This window comes from Pongo abelii, chromosome 9, assembly GCF_028885655.2.
Source record: "Pongo abelii isolate AG06213 chromosome 9, NHGRI_mPonAbe1-v2.0_pri, whole genome shotgun sequence".
Taxonomy (NCBI): domain Eukaryota; kingdom Metazoa; phylum Chordata; class Mammalia; order Primates; family Hominidae; genus Pongo; species Pongo abelii.
Window position 1 is genome coordinate 8,605,706 of NC_071994.2, and position 10,957 is coordinate 8,616,662.

At 55.7% G+C, this 10,957-nt stretch overlaps 1 protein-coding gene across 1 annotated transcript; it reads left to right on the forward strand.

The window, feature by feature from the left end:
- Positions 1–1,100: 1,100 nt before the first annotated feature.
- Positions 1,101–9,681, forward strand: GAL3ST3 (galactose-3-O-sulfotransferase 3). The gene is made up of 3 exons (XM_002821482.2): positions 1,101–1,273; positions 4,760–4,996; positions 6,628–9,681. The coding sequence occupies exons 2-3, from the start codon at positions 4,872–4,874 to the stop codon at positions 7,796–7,798; spliced, it is 1,296 nt and encodes a 431-aa protein (XP_002821528.1). The 5' UTR covers positions 1,101–1,273; positions 4,760–4,871; the 3' UTR covers positions 7,799–9,681.
- Positions 9,682–10,957: the final 1,276 nt, after the last annotated feature.

A 10,957-nucleotide genomic window follows, 5' to 3' on the forward strand; every position in this document is an offset into this window, starting at 1 on the left:
ACACAGTGGAAGACTGATGGGCAGAGAAGGTGACATGCCCAAGGGGCCGAACTGGGGCCACCAGCAGTCCTTCTGACTCTGAGAGTCCCTATTTCCTCCTCCTCAACCATAACAAGGACCCTCACACTATTTCCTATGTGGGCCTAGAAGGGCGTATCCAGCCCCTTCCAGTCCCACCTTTGGGTGGCTACCCAGCTCCAGGATCCTTGCTTTACCAGGCCCAGAGCAAAATAGAAAGCAGGTGTGCAGGCCAGCCACAGAACTCAGTGTGGGGCTCTTGATGTCTGGCATGGCCTTGGGAGGTGCTGCTGCCCATCTCCCAGGTGATGGGAACTGAGGACTAAGAAGTTCACATGGAGCCTTCGTGTATATTATCTCTGCTACCTCAGAACAGCTTCCCATTTTAGAGCTGGAAGCAATAGGGCTCAGGGAGTTGCCTCTTGACTCTGGGATTTAACAGCAAACCAGGATTGAACTTGGGTTATTTGATGCCTCATGGCAGGTGCCTAGGCAGGGGTCCCAGCCTCACTATAGCTCTGGTCAGGAGTGAGTGGGTCTGGAGTCCTAGTGAGGAAGAATGGGTGAGCAGCCAGAAGCTACCTCAGAGGGTATGGGGGACACGCTGGAAGGGAAGGGGGTGTGTGGGCAGAGATGGGACCAGACAAGGCTGGAGCACTGCTTCTCTGCTGGAGGAGGACAGAGAGGATGTGGGTACCTGCAAGTGTACCTGCGTCTGGCTCACCCAGAAGCCCAAGTATGACCGGTGGTGCCTCAGAATACCCAGCAATGCAGGAGTATCCAGACACCTTCCCAGCCTCAGTTTCCCTGCCTGAGTGAGAGAAGGGAGCTGGCCACATTAGTGTCCAACTCTGCAAGGTTGCCAGAGTAAGACAACTGCATGTGAAGATGCCACCCAGAGACTGTTCACGGCAGCCAGCGGGCAAGCCAGGGAACCACCCCCCCCCACCCCACCCCCGTCCCCCTTCCTTTCCCCTCTCTCCCTTCTCCCCTACTTGCTCGCGGCCTAGCCCCGCCCCTCGCCTTCCTCCGGTGTGCGATGGGGGGCGGGGGGCGGGGGGCGGGCAGAGCCGGGAGGAGCGAGCCTAGCGGACGCTGCCACCTGATCCCATCCAGGCGCTGAGAGGCAAGCCACCGGCACTCGGCGCGCAGGGCCCCGGGCACCCTCGGACCCCGTGCGGATTTCGCGACAAGGGTCCAGAGATAGCGGCGGCCGCCCCCAACCCGGGCGAGAGGCAGAGCCCAGGCGCGCGGAGTGAGTACTGCAGTGGCCGGCATGGGGTTGGAAGGGTGGGAGTGGACCAGACCGGGATGGGGGCCGAGAGGCGGGCGGGAGAGTGTCTTGGGGGCCTAGTGCCTGGAAAGCATGAGGAGTGGGGCGCTCCACCCCTGGAAAGTGGGAGAAGATAGGGTGAGCGGGCCAATCTGGCCTATCCCCTATGGTGATCAGATCCCACTGGCAGGATCCCTGGGGGATGCTGGGATGAAACTGAGGGAGTGGGAGGTATGGTGCGGGTGGGCAGTAATGGAGACAGGAGGATGGAGGGAATTCCGAGGCAGGGATGACGCGGGGGTGGATGAGACAGAGAGGAGGCTGGGGGGCCAGGGGCAGACCTGGTGCAGGCTGCGGGGTGGGGGAGGAGGAAAAAGAGGGAGGTGGAAAGATTTGTTCTCCTGGGCCAGTACTTTGCAGACCCCCCGGAGCCCTTCGCCCCTTCCTCTGGAGCACCCTGGGTCAGGGCTGTCCCATCCCTCAAGTCAGGACAGGATGGAGTCTCCGGGCCAACCAGCAGTCAGGTCCAAGTGGTCCAGTCCAGGGCACTCTTTCCTCTGAGTGCATCAGTTTCAGCTCTAGAGCTCAGAGGAGACAGAGGAGAAAGGGCTCCTTTAGGAGGGTGGGCACCCAGGCCCATTTTCAAAGATCTGGTCTGCTCTACTATTTCTTTGGTTCCCTGGAGAAAAGCTAGCAATTTGCAAAACTGGGCAGCAGCGTGAGGTAGATTGTTCTGACTAAAATTAGCACTGACATTCTGATGAGCCTGGGCATCCTGACCTGCCTCGGATAGCTGGGAAAACTCTCTCCATGGAGAAGACACCAGGCACAATGGGGAGTCGTGTGAAGCATCTGAGCGCAGGAGCCAGGGCCACTGCTCTAAAACACGGCTCCAGCAGCACCACCATGCACCCCACACCAGCCAGAAAATCCGATGGAAACCCAGCCCAGTGGCCCCCTCCCTGAGAGGCACTGCCTTGGCCCCATCTCCGAAACAGGTATCTTGGAGTCAAATTGCCAAGGGAAGGCAGGCCTCCCACAATGTCCGAGCAGCACCCTCTCTCAGGACCTGGAATGTTTAGCCTGGCCGAGTGCCCACCCAGAGGAGACAGGGTTACTGCTTCCAAATACCTGAAGGTCTGTCATGGAGAAAAATGTTCTGTGTGCTCTAGGAGGGCAGCACTACCAAGAGTGCAGAATGGGAGGTGGAAGGGGCAGGCCGAAGCAGGTGCTACCACTGGCAGGGTAATCCTGGCTGTCCCGGAAAGAACCTGAACAGTTGTAAGTTGCTTGGAAATGGACCAGGCTGTATCGGGAGGTGATGAACACCCTGTCACTGACAGTGGCCATACAGAAGCTGGTGCCCACCTTCAGGGGCTGGTGTCCAGGGAATTCCTGCACTGAGGATGTCCTGTCCCCTGTCCCTAAGCAGGCCTCAGACTGGGGCCTGGCTAGCTCCCCAGAGCTCAGCCATGTGGGGAAGTGGGGAAAGGCCCGGGAGTGGGACGGAGGGGGATACCAGGCACCTGTCACTCTCTCTGTGCGGCCAGTAGAAGCTCTGCCCCCGGGAAAGTTCCCCCATAGCTAGGTTTGACTTCCTTGGCTGACCCTGAATCCTCTGAGAAATAGGGTGGTTTCTGCAAGTTTAGCAAAGGTGGATGTAGACTTCCCTCTTCCCATCTTGGGACACTTCTGTCTAACCACCAAGTTCTCTAAGCAGCAGGAGTGACAGAGGAAAAAGGTGTGTATCCTTAGAGGGCCAAGGGCTCTTACTTCCTCCTGCAAGCAGCCCCAGCCAGGCCAGGCCAGCCCTTCTCTGCCCCAGCAATCCTTAAAGAGACAGGGAGGGCCTTTGACTTCCACTGCTGTGCCCTTGGTTGCCCGCTGTGGCTGGACCCTTTACCCTTGGCTCCGGCCGGATTAAGTCTGTCTGCAGGCAGGTGGAGGGAAGTGGCGATAAGGCCTAGAGAGAAGGGGAGGCATAAGCAGAACATCTTTCCACCCAAACAGGTTTAAATGTAATCCAGGATTAAGGGAGCAGGGTCAAGAAGAGAGACTGGAAGCCAAGCCCAGGGCTCCCAGAAAAGGTGATGATCAAAAGGGTTTTCATATTACCTCACCCCTCCTGGGACCCAGGTGTCCTAGTTCCACATGCACATGCCCATCAGGTTCCAGGCTCCCCCTCCTCCATAGAGAAGGATATGTGTGAGGGCTGAAGCTAAACTTGAACCTGGAGACTGAGGCCCCACCCTAGCTTGGGGACGGGCATCACTGCTGAAGCAGACTTTCTATGGGAGCTGCCCAGGATTGGGCTGCCCTTAAGCCAAGGCATTCCTGTGGGGAAAGGAGACTTGTTCGGGACCAAGCCCTCCTCCCTTCTCTTACTCCTGGACTTACCTGGGATGGAAGCTCACCTTCTCCTGGAGATCCTCAGTAGGGCAACAAGCAGGAGCCACCTCTTACTCAACCCACACCCCGCCCCAACCCACACCCCGCCCAGGCTGCCATCCCATTGCTTTGGTCAGGCACTTTTCCCTGCAGAGTCAGCTGATGGGGCCGCCTGGGTTTCAGGTGTCTGGGGATGGAATCCAGATAGGGCTCCAGGATTTCAAGACCTTCCTTTCCCTCATGAATTTCTCAGTCTTGGGCCCTCAGGGCAGGAGCCCAGCTAGGAGTGCTCAGGACTCAGAAGCATGCAGAATTGCCAGAGTCTAGGGCAAGGTTGGGGAAACCAGTCCTCTACAGAAATAGCATATACAGTGTCTAAGGGCATGGACTTTGGAGCCAGAAACAGCAGGTATGAATCTCATTTCTACTGTTACCAGCTGTGTAGCTATGGACAAGTGATATAATCTCTTAGAGCCTCAGTTTCCTTATCTGTACAGTGGGAATAATACCTAGGTCATGGCTGTGGTGAGGACTAAATGGGATTAAGTATGTAATAATATAGTACATAGAGTAAGCCTGCAGTATCGACTCAAAGCCATATCGATCCAAGGAGGTGAAGGCCTGATCAGTGTTTCCGAGGAGCTTGGTTTCTCTGGGGAGTCAGGACCAACCCTGGGCTAAAGCAATTGGGCAAGGAGTCCTGGAGGAGAGGAAACTTTGAATTGAGACCTCTATGTTCTGAGCCAAGCCCTGGCGCTGAAGCCACTCCACTGGGGAGACATGTACAAATGACCATGAGACAAGGACGAGTTAGGAGCAGGTAGAGAGACAGAGACAGGGCTGAGGGATGGGAGTGGCTACAGCCTGAAGGGCTGGCTACACCCTAGACCCTGTAATTCCACCCAAGACTAGGTTATCTGGAGCAGTGAGGAGATAGGGTCTTGGTAACGGGAGGCAGGAATCCGATCTGCCCTGGTCTCTCTGCTTACCCCACCTCTTGGAGCTTTTTGCATCAGACCTGCTGGGGGCCAGATCCCATCTCCTCTGCCCACTGCAAACCCGTCTGCCTTCTTCTGCCAGGCCTCTCAGGAACACTGGCCCTGCTACCAGAGCCGCAGGATCCCCCATGAGTGCCTGTGAAGGGAGTCCTGGATAGCGAGGCCCTGGCTGGTCCAGGGGTGGGTACTCTGCCATGCCACCCATCCTCCAGCGCCTGCAGCAGGCCACCAAGATGATGAGCCGCCGGAAAATCCTGCTGCTGGTGCTAGGGTGCAGCACCGTAAGCCTTCTCATCCACCAGGGGGCGCAGCTCAGCTGGTAAGGGGGCGTGGCCCCGGCGAGGGGGCGGGGCCCCAGGGGGGCTAGAGCTCCCCTCCCCATTCTTCCACCTGCCAGAAGGGTCCTGCTAGGCTTTGCTCCTTCCCTCTATTCTGAAAGTGCTTTCCCTTTAGGGCCACACAGCCTCCCTGGACAGGGACTGCTCTTCAATGAGAGGGTAGAGTGACTTGCTCAAAGTTACAGAATCAGTTAGCTGAGATCCGAATCCAGCTCAACTCCCCACAGCATGCAGCTAAGCATTTCCCCAGTGGAAACAACTTCTCACGACTTCCCTAGTGCTGGGCAAGGCCAAGTCCCCTCATTTCTCTGAGCCTCAGTTTTCTCATCTATAAAGTGAGACATGATATGTGTGACACAGCCAGTCACCCTCATACAGGATACCATGTGATTCACGGGAACCCCGACCCTATTCCTGACTCACTGTGTGAACCCAAAAAATCCCTGCATCTCTCAGGGACTTCACGTCCCCATTTTCTACACTGTCTGCCCCTGAGAATGGTGTGAATGCGCCCAGCCCCCTTTGCCAGATAATTTGGTTTGAAATCCCAAACACCCATGTTTTAAGAATGAAGCAACAGAAATGAAAGCTTCACGAGGGCTAGGATTGTTTTTGTATATTACTGTATTTCTTGAACCTAGCATAACCTGGCACATACTGGACACCCAAAAAATAGTTGATGACAGAATGAATGAGGCTTTAGAGGCCTCAAGAGAAACATAACAATGGGTTGCTGCAAAGCCCAGTGCCAACCATCTACAGAGTGAAGAGCCAGTTAAAGAGTAAAAATGAGAAAGAGCAAAAGGATTCAGTGACCATGTGAGTCGTGTCCAGACTTTGTGTAAGTGATTGTTCTCCTTTTGGCCCTCAGTTTCTACATATACAAAGTGGGATTCCTCAAAGATCTCCAGGGGTCTTTGTCCCTTATTTATTTCTGCATAAACAAATTATCTTAAAGCTTAGCAGCTGAAAACACAAACATCTGTTATTGTGGGTCAGGAAGCCAGGTGTGGCTTACTGGGAACTTCTAGACCAAGGTCTTTCATGGGGTTGCAACCAAGGTGTTTGCTGGTGATGCAGTCTCATCCGAAGGCTTGATTGGAAAGGATCAGCTTCCATGCTCACTCACGTGGTTTTGACAGGCTTCAGGTCTTCAAGGGGGCTGGCGGACTGAGGGCCTTAGGTCCTTGTGGGCTTTTCCCACTTAGTGATAGCTCCCTATAGGATTGCCCACTATATGGCAGCTTGCTTCCTCCATCATCTGTCATCCCAGATTGAGTGAAAGACACCAAGATACTAGCCAGCCACAGTCTTTCTATGATGAAATTTAAGAAGTGACATCCCATCATTTCTGCCCTCTTCTCTTCTTTACATGCAATGATAGGTCCAGCCTAACTCAGGTGAGGGGAATACTCAAGGGCGTGAATACCAGGAGGCCAGCAGGGATCATAGGGGGCATCTTAGAGGCTACCAAGCACCACCCTCGACCTTTCCATGAGTGCAGCCCAGGCGGGGCCACGCTGTGGGACATCCCACAGTCCTTGGGTAAGGGCAGGGGTCAAGCGGCAGCCCCCTCACACCCTCCTCTCCGCACACCCCCTGGGCCTGGCAGGTACCCCAAGCTGTTCCCCCTGAGCTGCCCTCCTCTGCGGAACTCGCCGCCGCGCCCCAAGCACATGACCGTGGCCTTCCTGAAGACTCACAAGACGGCAGGCACGACGGTGCAGAACATCCTGTTCCGCTTCGCCGAGCGCCACAACCTGACGGTGGCCCTGCCGCACCCGAGCTGCGAGCACCAGTTCTGCTACCCGCGCAACTTCTCGGCGCACTTCGTGCACCCGGCCACGCGGCCGCCGCACGTGCTGGCCAGCCACCTGCGCTTCGACCGTGCAGAGCTGGAGCGCCTCATGCCGCCTGGCACCGTCTATGTCACCATCCTGCGCGAGCCGGCCGCCATGTTCGAGTCGCTCTTCAGCTACTACAACCAGTACTGCCCGGCCTTCCGGCGCGTGCCCAACGCCTCACTCGAGGCCTTCCTGCGCGCGCCCGAGGCCTACTACCGCGCCGGCGAGCACTTCGCCATGTTCGCACACAACACGCTGGCCTACGACCTGGGCGGCGACAATGAGCGCAGCCCGCGCGACGACGCCGCCTACCTGGCGGGCCTCATCCGCCAGGTGGAGGAGGTTTTCTCGCTTGTCATGATCGCCGAGTACTTCGACGAGTCGCTAGTGCTGCTGCGGCGCCTGCTGGCCTGGGACCTGGACGACGTGCTCTACGCCAAGCTCAACGCGCGCGCCGCCAGCTCGCGCCTGGCCGCCATCCCCGCGACGCTGGCGCGGGCGGCGCGCACCTGGAACGCCCTGGACGCCGGCCTCTACGACCACTTCAACGCCACCTTCTGGCGCCGCGTGGCGCGCGCGGGCCGCGCGTGCGTGGAGCGCGAGGCGCGCGAGCTACGCGAGGCCCGCCAGCGCCTACTGCGGCGCTGCTTCGGGGACGAGCCACTGCTGCGGCCTGCCGCGCAGATCCGCACCAAGCAGCTGCAGCCGTGGCAGCCCAGCCGCAAGGTGGACATTATGGGCTATGACCTGCCCGGCGGCGGCGCCGGCCCGGCCACCGAGGCCTGCCTCAAGCTGGCCATGCCCGAGGTCCAGTACTCGAACTACCTGTTGCGCAAGCAGAAGCGCCGGGGCGGTGCGCGGGCTCGGCCCGAGCCGGTCCTGGACAATCCCCCGCCTCGGCCCATCCGAGTGCTGCCTCGCGGCCCTCAAGGTCCCTGAGCTCCGCAGGCCTCCAGGAGTATGGGTCCTGCCCTGCCCTCCCAGGAGTCCAGCCAGGGGCTGCCTCCATGTCCTGCCCCATGAGAGCCCTTTCTTTTCAAGGGGCTTGAGTCCCTCGCTGAACTTTGGGGTACGCCTCCCTATCTGAGCCCCGGCTCCCGATCGTGGGCTGAACCCCGCCTTCGGGCACGGCGCTGATAGGCTGGATCCAGCGCTGGGCCACCATCTCCTTGCCAGCTGGTTGGTGATTTTGACGAGAGGCCTGAGGGCTGTCCAGAACTGCTCACCCTGCCTTTTTCTGGGGGCTGAGCCCCTCCAACCTGTCTTTTCCAAGTGGATAAGCCCAGGCCCCGCGGAGAGAGGCTGAGCCCTAGGGAAAGGCTGCTCTTGCTCTCCCTCCCAGGGCTTGAGGCTCCCTATACTTTTCTGTCTTCCAGGTTCTACCCTCCCCACAGACCTAAGCTGCTCCCAGTCTCCCAGAACCAAGAGTTCTTGGGTTGGGATTTTTGTTTGGTTTTTCTTTTTTTTAATAAAACATCTTTAAAATGTGCGAGTTGTATGTTAGTCATAGAAGCCGGATTCCCCACATTTGAGGATGAAACGGATGCCCAGGAGGAGCTGTGGCTGGACCCATGAGGATGGGGGCCTGGACTCAAGGTCCCCAACCACCTGGCATGGGCCCACAACCCTCCTCAACCGCTTGACTGACTGGGCCCCCAACACAGACTGGCCACCTCAGCCCCACTCACTTTCCACATCGTTCTTTTTCACAAAATTGTGCGACATTTACTGAGTATCATCTCTGTAACTTGGGGATACAGGTGAACCAGATAGATAGGGCCTTATTTTCATGGAGCTTATGGGGAAACATTGGAACAGGAGCAAGACAGGTAAGCAAAGAGGAAGGACTGGAGGGGTTAGAGCAAAACACCTCCTTGGGTGGAAGGAGGATCATTTTCAGGTAAGGAGCTGCCTAACTCAGAATTTGACCTCACCCGGTGAATCACTGACTTCACTCATGGCCTGTTTTCCTCACAAGAAGACAACTTGGACTCAGATGGAGACCAGTCCCTTTCTGCAATTTCCTTTAACACAGCAAGATAGCCAGCACTTCCAGGTGAAATCTCCCTTAAGACTAACAGAGAATTGGAACTTCTTCTGTTACTTTCTTCAGAGCTGTATCAACATATCTGGACAAGTGATAAAAACAATAGCTATTCTGGTCTACGGTGTGCCAGCCACCGTTTAAGGGCTTTATGTATATTAACTTTAGAGATGGGTGCCGTTTTCTAGGTGAGGGAACTGAAACTTGGGGGAAATTAAGTCAGGGTCACACAGTCAGAAAGTGGCCACTAGGATCTTAACCAAGGCAGTGTGGCTTCAGAGTTTGTGCTCACAAGTGCTGTCTGTAGTGCCATTCAAATAAAAAAGGTCACATGCCACAAGCTAGGCTGATTCCCAGCACCTTCCCCCAAAAGAATGTAAAGGGAAGAACCAGGACACTGCTATCAGCAACTCTTTATCCAGTTTTTCATGGAGACAACGGTTGACCTGTTTGGACAATGGACATTACAGTGATTGATTGGCAGGATGTGTGACACGCTGGGCTTGAAAGGGGACTGTTTGTATGGCACCCCACTTTTTACCAGCAGAGCTCTGAAAAAGGCAATAATTAGAATCATGCAAAAGCATAATTAAGTTTCTGACATTAAGCAGCAGTAAAGAATTGTACCAGACTCAAAGTGATCTATCCAAAAACAGGTGTCCTCTGGCCCCCAGCTAATAAGGTGCTTGCCATTGTCTCCATCTGCACCCCCAGCCCTAGCCTCTGGTCATACACCTGCCAGGAACATCCTTCACCTTGCCCTCAGTTGGCCTGGAAAATTCAGACATGCCTTTAAGTCTGCTTTTTTTTTTTCTAGACAGTCTCACTCTGTCACCCAGTCTGGAGTGCAGTGGTGTAATCTCGGCTCACTGCAACCTCCACCTCCTGGGTTCAAGTGATTCTCCTGCCTCAGCCTCCTAAGTAGCTGGGATTACAGGTGTCTGCCACCACGCCCGGCTAATTTTTGTATTTTTAGTAGAGACGGGGATTGGCCATGTTGGACACGCTGGTCTCGAACTCCTGACCTCAGGTGATCTGCCCACCTCGGCCTCCTAAAGTGCTGGAATTACAGGCGTGAGCCACCATGCCCGGCCAAGTCTACTTTGATAAGTGTCCTAGTTCATTATGTGTTGCCATAAAGGAGTGACTGAGGCTGGGTAAAGAAAAAGGTTTATTTCACTCAATCCTGATGACTAGAAAGTTCAGGATTGGTATCTGTATCTGGTGAGGGTCTCAGGCTGCTTCCGCTCGGGAGCCCAAGTATGCAGAGACCACAGGGTGAGAGAGGAAGCAAGGGGGTCAGAGGAGGTGCCAGGTCTTTTTAACAACCAGCTCTTGGAACTAAGAGTGAAAAAACTCACTTATCCCCCAGGAAGGTCATTAATCTTTTCATGAGGAATCCATACCCATGAGCCAAACACCTCCCCCCATTAGGCCCACCTCCAACATTGGGAATCAAATGTCAACATGAGGTTTAAGGGACAAACAGCCAAACCACTGCAATAGGCCTCCCCTGGCCTCCCTGGCCCTCAGGCAGGCAGGCCCTCCTTTAAAAACCTTGCCCCGCTTCAGCAGAGAGCACAACTGTGGCCTCAGAAAAATCTGGAATCAGGGGCAAATGGAATCATCAGGCAGTAGGAGAGGGTTCTCTGTTTGACTCAGGGGCAAGGGCAAATCCTAAAGCTGAGCAGGGGCCCTGGAACTCTTTGATGGGAACATCTCCACCTTCAGCCACAACCCAGGGGAACAGGCCTCAGACCCTAGGACTCCTGCAAAGAGGCTCCTTCCACCAACAAACACTTGGTGCTGCCTACCTCTGTGCCTACTCCGAACAGTCCCAGAGCTTTGGCAGTGAGTGAAACGTGGTCCCTGCCTTGAGGAGCTCACCCTAAGGTCTAGAGAAGATGTGGAGGCAGCAAACCTGGCCAACAATGACTTGATAGGGATGATCTTGCCCAATGATTAAACACTGGGGCTCTGGAGTTCAAACCCTGGCTCTGCCATCTACCAGTTACATACTTTGAACTTAGCCTTTGAGCCTCACTTTCCTCACC

Bases quoted from the DNA above. Each gene is read 5' to 3' on its own strand.
- GAL3ST3 (XM_002821482.2), top strand. From the start codon at position 4,872: ATGCCACCCATCCTCCAGCGCCTGCAGCAGGCCACCAAGATGATGAGC. The intron at 4,997-6,627 runs GTAAGGGGGCGT...TGGGCCTGGCAG, and splicing joins CAGGGGGCGCAGCTCAGCTG to GTACCCCAAGCTGTTCCCCC.